This window comes from Myotis yumanensis, unplaced genomic scaffold (assembly GCF_028538775.1).
Source record: "Myotis yumanensis isolate MYYU_CA2020_CCGP unplaced genomic scaffold, mMyoYum1.0.hap1 SCAF_5, whole genome shotgun sequence".
Taxonomy (NCBI): domain Eukaryota; kingdom Metazoa; phylum Chordata; class Mammalia; order Chiroptera; family Vespertilionidae; genus Myotis; species Myotis yumanensis.
The window spans coordinates 55,550,360-55,567,343 of NW_027223756.1; the positions used below are offsets into that span (position 1 = coordinate 55,550,360).

Here is a 16,984-nt window from a genome sequence, read left to right on the forward strand (position 1 = left end):
TTCTAACCATTTCTTAGAATCTGGGTTTAAGATTCTATAATGGTCCAAAATGATCCTGGCTACTTGAAAGATTATCAGGCTAAATGGATTTATTTGTAGCCCTAGTACATAGCCCTCTAGAAAAATGGCTTGATTTAAGGCCTTTCTTAATGGAAAATGGAAAGGAAAAATTCTGACTCTCAAATGTCATTAATTTACTCTGCTAAAATCTGTAAAACTTCCAGCTACTCAAAGTTTCTATTATAAAAAGTTCCTTCCGGTTCCTAAATTATAACATAATGACTGATTAAAACTATTTTTCTTAGCTCTGTTCTATATATACATAGTATGTCAATTTTCTGAGGGCTAGCACACTTTTAAAAAAGATTTATCTACAAATATTTTGTGGCTATTTATTAAAATATTAATGATCAATACTGAAGGCAGTGCAGAATCCCTTAACTCAAACCTCTAGAACTATCTTGCTTAGAGTCAGTCATTTGTAAAACAATGACCACCTATTTTCTTTCTTTTTTTGTTGTTGTTAATCCTCATCCAATGATATTTTTCTATTAATTTTTAGAGAGAGTAGAAGGGAGGGAAGGAAGGGAAGAAAGAGAGAGAGAGAGAAACATTGATGTGAAAGAGACACATGGATTGGGTGCCTCCCACAGGCGCCCTGACCAGGATTGGGGAAGACCTTGCAACCCCGGTATGTGCCCTTGACTAGAATCGAACCCATGACCCTTTGGTACGTGGGCTGACACTCTAACCACTGGGCAATACTGGCCAGAGTGACCACCTATTTGCTGAAAGATACTGTGAATTGTTATTGATATGCCATAACTTAAATGAATGCCAAAATAATATCCAAAAATTCTGAATCTAGATTGTTCACTTGAAGTAACATTCTATGTACAGACAAAAGAAATGAATTTTGAGCTACTGGGGCAATGACTTAGCTTCCAAACATTTGGATTTTAAGAACCAAGAACCTTTAGGAATAAATAAATAAGTAAATAGATAAATAGATATAGGGTTACCAAATTATAATTTTGCATAAGAAATATCTATCATTTTACTAACAGTATTTTATCATAGAAATGATATTTTAATATGAAAAAGATAAAAGAAATTCTCAGAAGGAACACCTCATTACAAAATAGGAAAGTTAACATCCTTATAACTGACGTATCTCAGCATACCCCTTTTACCCTGACTCCCCAAAAGTCTGCACATACCCAATATCACCTAGTTTTCCTCATTTTGTTATAGATAGGTGAAAATCTTGTTTGGGCACCCATTGTTTTAAAGCTCATCTTGTCCAATCACTCCTTGATGCTTTCATTCTTTCTGTGGCATCTTAGCTCTCTGAAAACCTCCAATGATGGAGAATTTGCTGCTGTCTGACACAGGCTCTTCTGAGAGCAGTGACTACTAACCTTACCCTTCTTCCTCTGCACAGTCCCAAAGTGGCTTTCCTCTGACTATGGTCCAACTATGGACTGGGGAAACAGGATCATGAAAATATTTTGTTTTTACTTAAAAAAAAAAAAAAAGAGGCACTTCTTTGATGAAGTAAGATTAAATTGTAATTTACTAAAAAAACCCAAAACAACCCTTGGCAAAGTAGCTTAACTTTTTGGGATCATTTCCCGGCCAGTGTCTTTCTGGACAAGACTCACTCAGTGTCTTATGAGGCCCTGGTGCAGTGGCCAATTGCAGCAGGTACCTGACTACTCCATTGATTTGATAGACATGACAATAGCAGGCAATAATGGCCATGTAGAGAATCATCCTTTACTAGGGCTACCAATAAAAACTCCAATATTACTAATATCGAATGTTACAAGGTCTACAAATAAGGAATCCGTTTGGGGATTGTGGGGCTATCAAGCCAATTCAGTTTTATTTGAGTACCTAAATGCCTTGCTGATATTTGCCTAATCTTGTTCTTTAGTTTTAGGGCATCAGATATGTTCATTATTGGCAAATGGTCAATATACCACCCAGATGTTCCACCCTTCAATGGAGGATATTTCAAAATTTATAATTGCTTAATACAGGAACTAAAAATGTACATTCTGACCTTGAAGGAAAGCTCATCTTCATTGTCCCCATGGAAATCATACAAGGCTTTGGCCTTCCTCCCCTTCAGTGCTAAAGGAGACATACTTTTCATGTCAGCTGTGGAAACACCAAAATACAGAACATACTAAAACACAAACCCAACATTTTAAAAAACCTCCTTGTTATCCCCAGGACAAAATAGTTTCAATTTATTCAAAAATAATTTTGAATTTATTTAACTTGCAAAAAGATGAAGGATGTTCTCTTAGCAGGAAAAAATTGTCTTACCTAATAATAGACAAACATGTAAATTGACTGTCCCTCCACTACGCTCATCAGCCAATCAGGAGAGTATGCAAATTAACCCAACAAAGATGACAGTTAATTTGCGTACGTAGGGGCGAAGTGGCAGAGCAAAGACTGAAGGCTCTTGCCGGAGCAGCGAAGACTGAAGGCTCTGGCCGGAGCGAAGGCCTGTGTCCCGGGTGCTGGAGGAAAACCGGTGCCAGCAGCCAGGGGAAGGGAAGACCTATTGCACGAATCTCTTTGTGCAACGGGCCTCTAGTCTATCTATATAAAAGCCTAAGCTACCATTGCAACCAAACAGATGACTGAACAGGCTGTGTGGGGCGACCAGGCCAGCAGGGGGGTTAGTGAGAAGCGACCAAACAACCGAGCATCAGGCTGCATGGGGCAAACAGGCCGGCAGGGGGGTTAGTGTGGGGTGACCAAACGACTGAGTAGCAGGCTACGTGGGGCAACCAGGCTGGCAGGGGGGCAGTTAGGGGCAACCAGGCCAGCGGGGATAGTTGGGGGTGATCAGGCCAGCAGGCAGAGGCAGTTAGGGGTGCTCAGGCTGGCAGGGAGGGGGGGGGCATTTAGAGGCAATCAGGCAAGCAGGCAGGTGAGCGGTTAGGAGCCGCGGTCCAGGATTGTGAGAGGGATGTCCGACTGCCGTTTTAGGCCCAATCCCCGGGATCAGGCCTAAACCAGCGGTCGGACATCCCCCAAGGGGTCCCGGATTGGAGAGGGTACAGGTTGGGCTGAGGGGACCCTCGCCTGCCGCCTGTGCATGAATTTCTGTGCACCAGGCCTCTAGTAGAAATATATTTTTGAACCACTTCAAAAATACAACAAAAAGACGGAACGGACATCATCCAGAACCACAGGAAAGCTGGCTGAGTGGATGTTCTACAACTAGGAGGAAAGAGAAAAGCATACCGAGGCTCAGAGGAGGCGCAGTGCTGAAGTAAAATACTAAGGTTCGGAGTGCATGTGGAGCGGGCTGGAGGCTGAGGGCGCGGTTGTTTTCAATTGGGAGGGAGTCTCAGGCTCTGAGCTCCAGTTCCGGGCGAGTCTCTAAGGACCCACACTCATACGGGAGAAGCGGGACTGTCTGGCATCGCTCAGAACCCTAGGGCAGCTTTCTCTCCGTGGGGCTTGCAGCGACTACTGGGACACTGAGAAGCAGAGCCTCTGAGGGCAAGACTGAGAGCAGCCATAATTGCTAACCCCGCCCTGTTGATCCCGTGGGACCCGCCCCGCCCAAGCCCTGCAGGGAGGCTTTTGCTGGATAGCCTCAGGCAAAGGCTAGATTAGCACCTCCCTAGAGATCCAGGAGCCAGGAAGCCCAGAGGTCAGAGTGGGACCATCCAGCTTTAAGCTCCGTGGAACCATAAAAGACACACTCAGGGGGCAGACTCAGTGAGCACCAAAGCCCCATCGAAGCAAGTCTAGCCCCAGAGGGGTGTCTCCTGCACAGAAGTTCTCCCACCGCAGACACAGCTGATTCCCACAGCCAATTGGCCTGGAGGTCAATTCCTCACAGTGATAACTACAACAATCAAGGCTTAACCACAACAAGACTGTGCACAAAGCCCACAAGGGGGTGCACCAAGAGTGTCTACCTTAGGTAATTGGGACACTTAGCACAGAAAGGCACTCTATCGACACAGCGAAGCATAAAAAAATGCCGAGACAAAGAAACAGGACACAAACGACAGAATTGGAGGAAAGCAAACTGTTGGATATAGAGTTCAAAACCACACTTTTAAGGTCTTTAAAGAACTGTTTAGAAGCCCTCGAAAAGAGGGGTAAGACCGCCGATAAATGTAGTGAGATCCTCAAGAAATCTAATGAGACCCTCGATGTTGTGATAAAGGACCAACTGGAAATTAAGCATACACTGACTGAAATAAAGAATATTATACAGACTCCCAACAGCAGACCAGAGGGTCGCAAGGATCAAGTCAAAGATTTGAAATACGAAGAAGCAAAAAACACCCAACCGGAAAAGCAAAATGAAAAAAGAATCCGAAAATATGAAGATAGTGTAAGCAGCCTCTGGGACAGCTTCAAGCGTACCAACATCCGAATTATAGGGGTGCCAGAAGATGAGAGAGAGCAAGATATTGAAAACCTATTTGAAGAAATAATGACAGAAAACTTCCCCTACCTGGTGAAAGGAATAGACTTCCAAGTCCAGGAAGCGCAGAGAACCCCAAACAAAAGGAATCCAAAGAGGACCACACCAAGACACATCATAATTAAAATGCCAAGAGCAAAAGACAAAGAGAGAATCCTAAAAGCAGCAAGAAAAAGAAAATCAGTTACCTACAAGGGAGTACCCATACGACTGTCAGCTGATTTCTCAATAGAAACTTTGAAGGCCAGAAGGGAGTGGCAAGAAATATTCAAAGTGCTGAATACCAAGAACCTACAACCAAGACTACTTTATCCAGCAAAGCTATCATTCAGAAGTGAAGGCCAGATAAAGAGCTTCACAGATAAGAAAAAGCTAAAGGAGTTCATCACCACCAAACCAGTATTATATGAAATGCTGAAAGGTATCCTGTAAGAAGAGGAAGAAGAAGAAAAAGGTAAAGATACAAATTATGAACAACAAATACACATCTATCAACAAGTGAATCTAAAAATCAAGTGAATAAATAATCTGATGAACTGGTGATTGTAATAGAATCAGGGACATAGAAAGGGAATGGACTGACTATTCTTGGGGGGGGGGGGGAGAAAGGGGTGTGGGGGTGAGTGAAGAGATTAGACAACAATCGTGCACCTATGGATGAGGACAGTGGGTGGGGAGTGAGGGCAGAGGGTGGGGTTGGAACTGGGTGGAGGGGAGTTATGGTGGGAAAAAAGAGTAACTAATGTAATAATCTGAACAATAAAGATTTAATTTAAAAAAAAATAAAAAATAATAATAATAATAAAAAAAAAAAAAGAAATATATTTTTATGTTTCTAAAAAAAACTATAGAAAATTGGCCATTATCAAATGAAGGCATTTTTATCTTTTTTCCCCCTATAACTCGAACGAAATATGAAGTATGAAGAAGAGCTTACAAAACTTTATGAATCAACTATTTAAAATGAAGGCAAACAACTTAAACTGATCATGGCCAGAGGGAAAAGAAATATATATCGCTTTAAAGGTCTTGGGCTCCCCTTAGAGTGAAGAACCACTTCCTGGAGTTTTTGTACCTGGGCAGGGCCGCACGAAGACTGCTGGGAAGATCCCCTCCCTGTCTCGCAGTCTGCCCTTGTACCAGTCGGAGTCCAGCCGCTGTAGGATCAGGATCCGTTCTCCCCTCCTGAAGGGTAAGTCATCACTGGTCTCTGCTGTAAAACTGTGAAGAGCTTCACACCATTCTCCAGAAAGACTGTTATCCTGTTACAAAACAGAGGTTTGATAAGAAATGTAAGATTTTATTTGAAACTAGAGGCCTGGTGCACGGATTCGTGCATGGGGGGTGGGGGTGTCCTTCAGCCTGGCCTGCATTCTCTCATAATCTGGGACCCCTTGGGGGATGTCTGACTGCCAGTTTATCCCTGATCCCTCAAGCGATGTAGCAGTGTGCCAAGTGGCAGGCGGCCAGGGAGGAGCCCGAGCTGGTGCTGTGCCGCTCGCGCTCATCCTGGCCCTTTGTGCCTACTGTTGCTGCTCGGTAGCACTGCCGCAGAGTCAGGAGAGTTTCCCGCCACTGCAGCTGCACTTGCCAGCCGTGAGCCTGGCTTCTGGCTGAATGGCGCTCCCCCTGTGGGTGTGCGCTGACCACCAGGGGGCAGCTTCTGCATTGAGTGTCTGCCCCCTGTTGGTCAGTGCCCATCGTAACGACTGGTCAATTGGTCATTCTGGTGGTTCCAAACATTTGGTCTTAACGATCGCTTAGGAGTTTATGTATCTAGATTTATTTCTGCAGAGCTTAAAAAATGGTGGGGAAAAAGCTAAGGGGTCATAAGATTTCAAAGCCTGAAGCTTTCTTTAAATCACCCAACACTTTATGTTGCTACCAAGTTTCAGAAATAAAAATTTCCAATAAGATTTTATCTTTGAAATATAATTCTATATGACAGATGTGATAGAATTTGTGGCTTTCCTGCTTTTAAAGGATATATAATACTTAAGAAAGGAGAAACCAAGATGGCGGCATAGGTAAACACCGGAAATTGCTGCCTTGCACAACCACTTCAAAAATACAACTAAAAGACAAAATGAACATCATCCAGAACCACAGAAAGGTTGGCTGAGTGGAAATTCTACAACTAGAAGGAAAGAGAAAAGCACACTGTGACTCAGAGGAGGTGCGGAAGTAAAGTGCAGAGGTACGGAGGTGCATGTGGAAAGGGCTGGCAGCTGAGGACACGGTTGTCTTTTTCAATCGGGAGGAAGTCTCAAGCTCCGGACTGCTCTGAACTCCAGTTCCAGGCGAGTCTCTGAGGACCCAGACTTGTACAGGAGAAACTGGACTGTCTGGCATCGGTCGGAACTCGAGGGCGGCTTTCTCTCAGAGGTGCTTGCAGCGATTACCGGGACACTGAAAAGAGGGACCTCTTAGGGCAGGACTGAGGAGCAGCCATAGCTGTTTGCTCTGCCCTGTTGATCCACTGAGACCCCGCCCCACCCAAGCTGTGCACAGAGGCTTCTGCATATGAAAGGCCTGACCCTTTGCAATCTGAAATTACCTAACAAACTGCAGCTGGGTCAGAGAAAGCCAGAACATCCAAAAGAAGGCCCAAGGCCCCACAGCAGCTTGCATAGCTTCACAGCTGGGCTCCTGCTGGGTAGCCTCAGGAAGAGGCTAAACTAGCACCTCCTTAGAGATCCAAGAGCCAGTGTACCCAGCGGTCAGAGTGGGACCATCCAGATTACAACTCCTCAGATCCATAAGGGACACACTCAGGGGGCAGACTCAGTGAGCACCAAAGCCCCACTGAAGCAAGTCTTGCCCCAGAAGGGTGTCTCCAGCACAGAAGTTCTCCCACTGCAGACACAGCTGATTCTCACAGCCAATTGGCCTGGAGGTCAATTCCTCCCAGTGATACCTACAACAATCAAGGCTTAACTAGAAGACTGTGCACAAAGCCCACAAAGGGGTGCACCAAGAGTGTCCACCTCAGGTAATTGGGGAGGCTGAGCCACTGAGCCCTATAGGTCACCTAGCACAGAAAGCCACTCTATCAACACAGGGAAGCATAAAAAATGTGGAGACAAAGAAACAGGTCACAAATGACAGAAATGGAGGAAAGCAAACTACTGGATATAGAGTTCAAAACCACCCTTGTAAGGTTTTTCAAGAATTTTTTAGAAACCGCCGATAAATTTAGTGAGACCCTCAAGAAATCTAGTGAGACCCTCAAGGTTATGAAAAAGGAGCAACTAGAAATTAAGCATACCCTGACTGAAATAAAGAATATTATACAAAGTTCCAACAGCAGACTAGAGGATCGCAAGAATCAAGTCAAAGATTTGAAATATGAAGAAGCAAAAAACACCCAACCGGAAAAACAAAAAGAAAAAAGAATCCAAAAATATGAAGATAGTGTAAGGAGCCTCTGGGATAGCTTCAAGCGAACCAACATCCGAATTTTGGGGGTGCCAGAAGAAGAGAGAGAGCAAGATATTGAAAATCTATTTGAAGAAATAATGACAGAAAACTTCCCCTACCTGGTGAAAGAAATAGACTTACAAGTCCAGAATGCGCAGAGAACCCCAAACAAAAGGAATCCAAAGAGGACCACACCAAGACACAGCATAGTTAAAATGCCAAGAGCAAAAGACAAAGAGAGAATCTTAAAAGCAGCAAGAGAAAAACAGTCAGTTACCTACAAGGGAGTACCCATATGACTGTCAGCTGATTTCTCAACAGAAACTATGCAGGCCAGAAGACAGTGGCAAGAAATATTCAAAGTAATGAATACCAAGAACCTACAACCAAGATTACTTTACCCAGCAAAGCTATTATTCAGAATTGAAGGTCAGATAGAGAGCTTCACAGATAAGAAAAAGCTAAAGGAGTTCATCACCACCAAACCAGCATTATATGAAATGCTGAAAGGTATCCTTTAAGAAGAGGAAGAAGAAGAAAAAGGTAAAGGTACAAATTATGAACAACAAATACACATCTATCAACAAGTGAATCTAAAAATCAAGTGAATAATCTGATGAACAAAATAAACTGGTGAATATAACAGAATCAGGGGCATAGAAAGGGAGTGGACTGACTATTCTTTGGGGGGAAAGGGGTGTGGGGGATGCGGGAAGAGACTGGACAAAAATTATACACCTATGGATGAGGACGGGGGGGGGGTAAGGGAGGAGGGTGGGGTGGGAACCGGGTAGAGGGGAGCTATGGGGGGAAAAAAGAGGAACAACTGTAATAATCTGAACAATAAAGATTTAATTAAAAAAATACTTAAGAAAAAACTTTTTTCTAATTATGATCTATGACATTAGTTCTATCTTAAAAATTAGGTAAAAGCATACACTATTCATATATAGTATTTATGACACTATGAAAGAATTCTGGAAAACATACAATTTCCAGTGAAACTCTTTAAATTATGAAGGCTCAGAATGGGCAGTCTGTTAGTTCCTAGGTCTATACTTGATTCAGAAGCTATCAAATTCCATGGCACAAGACTTCATTAATTCACTATTAATTTCATGAGGCGTAGTTAGCCCTAAAGCTGGCAGAATAACCACCCAAATATGGTGGGATAGTATGGTCGAATGTACCAGCAAGAATGCTTTTACCCCAAATACAGTAGAGGAAGGTTCTGCTCTGTGAAGAGGCATCTCTACCAAGTAAGGATGGGAGCCCTATGTTCAAGAAACAACCAACTGAGCTACCCCTACCCATCCAGAGCTAGTATGTAAAAATTTTACTCGTTTTTTCTCTTTCCCATTAAAAAATAATACAAATGCTCCTAAATATTAGGTAAGTTCAGAAACGTATGAAGAAGCAGGGAAAAAAAACCTACCCACCCATAATATTACCTCTTAGGGAAATATGAATGTTAATAAATATATTTCCTTGTAGTCTTTGTATGCTATATATTCAATTCCCTATAACATTTTCTTCCCATTACATTTATTTTATAAATCTAGTTTTTCATAGCCTCAGAACATTCTACCATTAATGATCATATTTAGGTTGGTTCCAATTTTTTTCCTATGATAATAAAACCACTATGACTATCTTTCTAACTAAAACCTTCTCTTTTTACCCTATTTGGAAGGTAAAAAAAATAAAAATAATCATTTTTACCTCTTGTTTTTTTAAAAAATATATTTTTATTGATTTTGGAGAGGGAGAGAGAGATAGAAACATCAATGATGAGAATCATTGACTGGCTGACTCTTACATGCCCCCAACTGGGGATACAGCCCGCAAGCTGGGGCACGTGTCCTAACTAGGAACTGAACCAGTGACCTCCTGGTTCATAGGTTGATGCTCAACCACTGAGCCACACCAGCTGGGCTGTACTTTCTTATTTTTAATACTCAAATAATTACTTGGTTAGTGTTGAGTTGTATTGAATCTTTGTTAACTAGATAAGTTAAATGGTATTTCATCGTTGCTTTATAAGGCATTTTGATTATTAGTAGGGTCAAATATTTTTTAATACTGGCCACTTATACTGTCTCTTTATCTCTTCTATTCTCTAATCATGACTTTTCCCCCATTTTCTATCAGGGTTTGCATTTCTTTCTAATCCATTTGTATGAGCTCTATATGCAATAAAGATGTTAACCATTTGCCCACAGAGGTGGGCAAAAGTGGGTTTACAGTTGTAATACAAATAATATAATAATCCTATTAATAAAAGCCTATGTGGTCGTCACGCCCTCATGCTGTGATGCCCTCACGCCGTAGTGAGCAATCACCAGGAGGCTGCATGTGTAGCGGGCGCGCGTGGGTGGGTGGGGCTGTGTGCGCGTGTGGTTGGGCGGGAGCTTGACGCTGTGTGCGCGGCGCGGAGGCGGGTCCTGTGGCTCTGCGCGGCAAGGCCTGGGGGTCCTGAGGGTCTGTGCGGCGCAGAGGCAGGTCCTGTGGCTCTGGCCTACCTCTTTGGGGCAATCCATTGAGGAGCCCTGGATGGGTGAGCAGGGCCTACCTCTTTGGGGCGATCGATTGTGGGGCTCCCACACTGTGAGAGGGCAAAGGCCAGGCTGGGGGAGCCCCCCCCGCCCCGCCCCACTGAGAGCACAAATTTTTTTTTTTTTTTTTTTTTTTTTTTTTTTTTTTTTTTTTTTCTTCCTTCAAAATATATTCTATTGATCTTTCACAGAGAAGAAGGGAGAGATAGAGAGAGAGTCAGAAACATCGATGAGTGAGAAACATCAATCAGCTGCCTCCTGCACATCCCCCACCGGGGATATGCTCGCAACCCAGGCACATGCCCTTGACCGGAATCGAACCCGGGACCCCCCAGTCCGCAGGCCGACACTCTATCCACTGAGCCAAACCGGTTTCGGCTGAGAGCACAAATTTTGTGCACTGGGCCTCTAGTTTATAAATAATGATACAAGAATAAAATTTGTGTTTTGTGTACTCACAATATAAATCTACTTTTGCTCACCCCTGTATTTATTTCAAACATTTACTATATGAATTGAAAAATACTTTTATGACGTTCTCTCCTGATAATTACAATTTTAATATCCTTCCCAGAGTTTTAACCTGGCTTTCATTACAGTTATCTATCCAAGCAGCCTACCTGAGAATTTGCTCCAGAATCTTCTTTTTTGGTCTTCAGTGGTACCTTTGTGGCTATGTTAAAAAAAAGTCAAAACTTCAGATGTAAAGACCATATAGTATTGGAGAAAAACCTTAGGGGAGAGTGAAAAGTCTGGGGTTGCAGACCAGCCTCTTCGTAATTCTGACCAGGCACTGTCTTCTCTGGGCTTTTTCCCTTTTTTGTACAGCGAAGGAAGATACCATTAGTTATACTCTCTAGCCCATTTCTGTTTAAAGGTCTATGATTATCCATAAGCCATTTCTGATATGAGGCTATTGCTATTTACCTTAAATACCAACACCAGCTCTCTGAGAGATTACTTCAATAAGAGCTATCCCACACAAATGACCATTTTTAAATAATTTCTCCTTCTATCTTAAAAAAATATGGCAATATGAATTACTATGCAGCTCAAGTACTATCCTATTATTTAGTTTATTGCAATTAGGACAGAATATAATAAAATACGATACTCTCTATACTCACTGAAAACATTTGTACCAGAGGTGGGATGATCCTCAACGAGTTCCACAAGGTTAAGGGGGGAAATCCTAGTTCTGCCTCGGGGTTCTCCTCCAGCCCATTCTTCATTCACATACTCATTAGGAACAATACTTTCTCCCTCCAAGAAACTTAGCACATCCTTCTGGTCTCCAATATATTCAAACTGAGCACCACATCTTGGACCTCTGAACAAAGAGTACATTTGTGGGTTAAACTAGAGAGTACTACTTTTCAAAATGCTTTAAAACCTTCATTCAGTCTTTCAATAAATATTCTGTGTTTACTATGGAATATGGTATACTAGACATAATTTAAACTTTTCCACAAATAAAACTTTTTCAGATATGAACCTGTTCACCTAGAAAGGCTAGTCAATGTCACAAAGATATGCAGAATTCCATAAGCTGGTGGTCAGTTTGCACTGCCATGTCTCATGACCAGTCTCTATATCTTTGTATTCTTGGGCCACAGTAATCCATGGTTCAGTCTGAACTCTCTCAGTTATAAATGCACTGAGTTTAGAAGTGCTAACCCTAAGAATCTCAGGGCAAGACATCAAACTTCCATGACAGGATGCAACGGGCATCAGCTGGGCAGACTCAATACTCAATAAATGTTGACTCAATCATGAGCTGTATACATAGATGAATGATCTTCAAAATTAGAAGGTTCGAATAAAACAGAAACTCGGCATATTATCTTATAATACTTAATCTTTTACCTAACACTGTTGCTTTAAAAATGATTTTTGTATCTCCTTTAAAAAGGCTTAATTTCTGAGAATTAGAACAATCCTTAAATGATTGGCAATTCTGACCGAAAATAAGAGATAAAACTGTGTTACTAGAAGGCATGATTTAATATCAAACCTTCCATTTGAGGTGTTAGAAAGGAAGTTTTAATAGCAACAGGCTAAGGAGATGCGAATGCCTGAAAAGAAAAGGTTGGTACAGTCTCCAATCAGATTCTGATTTAAGTCAGGTCAATGGACTGAGGGCTGTGAGAGCCCACTTCAGATCCAACCTGCTGACACATTAAACACAGCTTAAAAATAGGAGGGAAAACTGAACCTGAAATAGAATTCCACTATTGTGGCATCAGTTTTCTTATTTGTGGTAACCTTTGCATTTATTTTCTAAAGCCCTCAGGGAGCATCTACGTATGTCTGACCTATTCAAAGACAGGTTTACAGTCTTCAGCAAGTAGTGAAGTCTATTAATTTGCTCATTTAGCTGGAACATAAAGTTGCACTGTGGCAGTGTTTTAAATCACACAAAAAAGTTACAATGGCTGAAACCGGTTTGGCTCAGTGGATAGAGCGTCAGCCTGCGGACTCAAGGGTCCCAGGTTCGATTCCGGTCAAGGGCATGTACCTTGGTTGCGGGCACATCCCCAGTGGGAGGTGTGCAGGAGGCAGCTGATCAATGTTTCCCTCTCATCGATGTTTCTAGCTCTCTATCTCTCTCCCTTCCTCACTGTAAAAAATCAATAAAATATATTTAAAAAAAAAAGTTACAATGATGCATAGAAAGATCATTAATTCTTCAGACATAAAGGAAGACCCCTCCAACTTAATTCTTCCTTTAGTTTCTTCTAGTTCCTCTTAAAAACAAAACAAAATACAAAATGTCTAGCTGTTTTTGTAGGGTTCATATTTCTATAAAGTTAAATATTTTCTATGACAATAATTTTGAACCTTCTAAAAATGTGTTAGTAGATAAATACCAGCTGACCCAAATACATTACACTGGAAGACAAAGTGTCTCTGTTTAAGCCATGGCGAGGCGGTGGGAATAGCAAGGTGGATTCCTTGTGCTGTCTACATGTCCTGTATTGATAGGAGTTGCTTAGGTCAGCTTATACCAGCACGTTGAATTTTCATTAGCATTTTAATCCACTATGGCTTTTAATCAAGTACACTTTTCCTCATAAATCAAAAGACACACTGGGAAAAAATAATCATACATCTGAAGTGTTTAAGCTTGGTAATTATGATATAACTAGAGGCCCAGTGCATGGGATTTGTGTGGGGATGGGCCCGCTATGGGAGTGCCGCTCATTCTGGTCAGCTGAGCGGCTGTGGACCTGCCCTCTGAGTCACTCAGCCCAGTCAGCCGAGTGGTGCTCCCACTGTGGGAGCACATTGACCACCGGGGGCAGCTCCTGCATTCAGTGTCTGCCTCCTGGTGGTCAATGCGTGTCATAGCGACTGGTCGTTCGGCCGTTCAGTTGATTTACTTATTAGGCTTTTATTATATAGGATTGGTCACCTCCTTTGCATTTTGTGCAAAAGAACACAAATAAAACTTACTTATTAACACAATGAGATGAAACTGATTCTCTTTTCCCATTTCCTCCTCCTGGGACATCAATCTGGTAAAGACAAATCAAGGCAACCATTGTATTTTTTTCAGATTTTAATAAGATGAATTTAAGGCTAGATAATTAGAAAATACATGATTAAAATTACAAGTTTAGACAGGTATTTAACTGATTAAGTGGTATCACAGGTGCCAAAGGTAAGAAATCCAGAATTTGGTTTTTAAAACACACACACATAACTTGTGAGGCAGCCTTCCTTGAATAGCCAACCAATCCATTTCTTATTTCCTGGAATAAGCACATTAATATCATTCTAGCCCTGACTGAGTTTTCTCTATCCCATATCCCCTAAGTTGGAAACTTCAGATGAGGAGGACTTAAGATAGAGAGTAGGCATCAGGCATTTCGCACCACTGCCATACCTATTCAAAGTGTTGGTAGAATTCTGCAATACTTTCCTGACCCCAAAATAAAACCTTTTAATTAAACTTGTGGATTCTCTCCATTTTCATCACTCTGGGATATTTTTTTCCACCAATGTAAATAGGGAAGGAATTAGTACTCAGTGGGCATCTACTAAGTGGCAAGCACGTTATAAAATACCTCACTTACAAAGCTCAATGAAGCTAGGTTGTAATAAAAATTTTTGACTAAAGTATATTCAGTCTTTGAGATCTATATTAAATAAATCAGTGCCCTTCTTAATGAATTCTAAAAGCTCAAAATTTCAAAATAATTTTTCAACTTGCAGGCTTAGAAATAATACTTATATCAATAATGTGGCAGATTCAGTGTAATTTATTTCAGTGACGTAACTGTGCTTTAAAAATACTGTTACATTGGGTAGGAGAAAAATAAGGAAGGGTGCTAAAACTAACATTGTTCTTAATATTAATTCAGTGAATGTGGATAGATTTTTCCAAAGTATCAGGGTATATTTATATTGGACAATTTTTAAAGCCCACATTTTGTAATCCAAGAGACTCAAACTCATTTATATTAGAAAAACACAGGTTCTCTGATATATATATATATATATATATATATATATATTTATTTTTTTATTTTTTTTTTTAAAGTCTCTGATGCAATGGAAAATCATTTGCCCCTCCTCCCCCTTTCATAGCTGTTAATGATCAACTATTTAAGCTACTTTATTGATATTTTCCAGTATCAGTAAGTTATATCAGAGACTGAGTCATACGTACTCTTCTTTTAGTTGCAAAGGCAAGTGGCAGTTTTTATATTTTATCCCCATGTTTCACAGTCACCTGGGCTTGGCACCTGGGCTCGACCATACAGGTCTGCTTTTACAAGTTAGGCTGTGAAGAAGTATAAAATGCTGACAATTTAATATAATTCTTCCCAATCGGATTTTAAATTATCATGTGAAAAACCATTAATTGACCACAAGCTCCTGTGTAAGTGCTTTAGTATTCCCAAGTCTATTTTTCTAAATAATGGAAATAAATGAAAGAAACCAAAAACAAAATGTACTTCAAAGAAAAGGAAAAGTGGTACCGTAAGCTCAGAGAACATTCCTTCAGAACAATCTTGTACCTTTTGAGTCTTGTTTACTAAATTTTTCAAATAATTAACATATATTCTTAAGTGCTTAACAACCCTCCAAGAATAGCTGATCACCAGTTGACCTATAGTGTTTTTTCACCTTAGGATTTCAGATAGCATTTAGAAATTAAGTTCTAGACCCCCATTATATATTAACAATTAAGCATAATCTAGTTGAAAAAACTTTTTTTTTTTGAATTTTCCAAACACCAAATGAATCAATGGAAGAGAGAGAACTAGAACCCAAGAATTGAAGCTTCCGATTACTTTTCCCAAAAGGCACGTTACACAGAACCCACTGAACATATGACCAATTAAAACAATCATGACCCACTTACAATTACTTTGACATGGTTGGCAGGAAATACCCCAGTCTGGCTTCTACATTTCCCTCTGTACCAATCTGTATCTATTTTTTCCAGAAGATAAACAATTTCTCCAGAAGTGAGATTCAAATCACCAACTTGCTCTATAAAATAAAATTATAATTATGTATGATAAATTATTCTGGTTGCATGCAGATTTGATTAAAGCAGAGCACAAAGTATTTATTTCTGTCCACTGAGGCAGTATGTTCTACTGACTCTGAGAACAGATTATACTAATTGAATTGACTTAAAAATATCTTTTTTTTATATTGCTGTTATGAGCTTCCTCTTTTAAGATCTAATTAAATACATTTATTATGCATTGACTGATGGGAAATGGTTAAAAAACAACAAAAAACCCCCAAACATTGCGCTGGCCAATGATTCCTACTGTGTCAATATAAACCTTTTGCTGAATTCATACTGAACTATGAAAGGGTTTTATAGATGTAAAATATTCTTATTCTCAATCATGCTTAAAAATCATTGCAATCTCAAAATATTAACTAAGCAGTGGTTCTCAACCTTCTGGCCCTTTAAATACAGTTCCTCATGTTGTGACCCAACCATAAAATTATTTTCGTTGCTACTTCATAACTGTAATGTTGCTACTGTTATGAATCGTAATGTAAATATCTGATATGCAGGATGGTCTTAGGCGACCCCTGTGAAAGGGTCGTTCGACCGCCAAAGGGGTCTCGACCCACAGGTTGAGAACAGCTAACCTAAGGGAATACTACAGCTCTTTAGAAAGTAAATTTACTCACACTAAAATAAAAATCTATCAAGTAGATAATATGTAAACTTATAAATAAATCAGGAGTTTATCTGTAGTCTTGGATATAAAAGATATTCAAAAGTTGATTTGAAAATTATATTTTCATCTCATAAGTAATAGCTGAGCTATGTGTGTAGGTTTTACAATTCTTAGGAGAAAAGAACTTCATTTATTAAATTTGAAATAATTTCATTATAATTATTAATTGGTACCTACTATTCTGAAAGAGTTAAAAAGTTTGCAACTGGTAGGTATTTTGCTGTTTGTTCATGTGTAGGGAAACACCCTCTCTTCCTCTCTCATGGGGAGTTTCAAAAGCAAGGGTATCCAGCTAAGCTTTCTGGAATGGTTGG

At 40.5% G+C, this 16,984-nt stretch overlaps 1 protein-coding gene across 3 annotated transcripts in view; it reads right to left on the reverse strand.

The window, feature by feature from the left end:
• SH3D19 (SH3 domain containing 19) overlaps positions 1-16,984 on the reverse strand; it is a 179,581-nt gene that overhangs the window by 2,919 nt on the left and 159,678 nt on the right. For 2 of the 3 annotated variants that reach the window (XM_070415303.1, XM_070415306.1), the window contains 6 exons: positions 15,824-15,954; positions 13,906-13,967; positions 11,577-11,779; positions 11,070-11,122; positions 5,550-5,736; positions 2,069-2,166 (listed from right to left, as the gene is read on the reverse strand). In XM_070415303.1, the coding sequence (XP_070271404.1) occupies positions 2,069-2,166; positions 5,550-5,736; positions 11,070-11,122; positions 11,577-11,779; positions 13,906-13,967; positions 15,824-15,954 (734 nt within the window). The remainder of the gene's footprint in view (positions 1-2,068; positions 2,167-5,549; positions 5,737-11,069; positions 11,123-11,576; positions 11,780-13,905; positions 13,968-15,823; positions 15,955-16,984) is intronic. The other variant, XM_070415304.1, reaches the window with a different exon arrangement.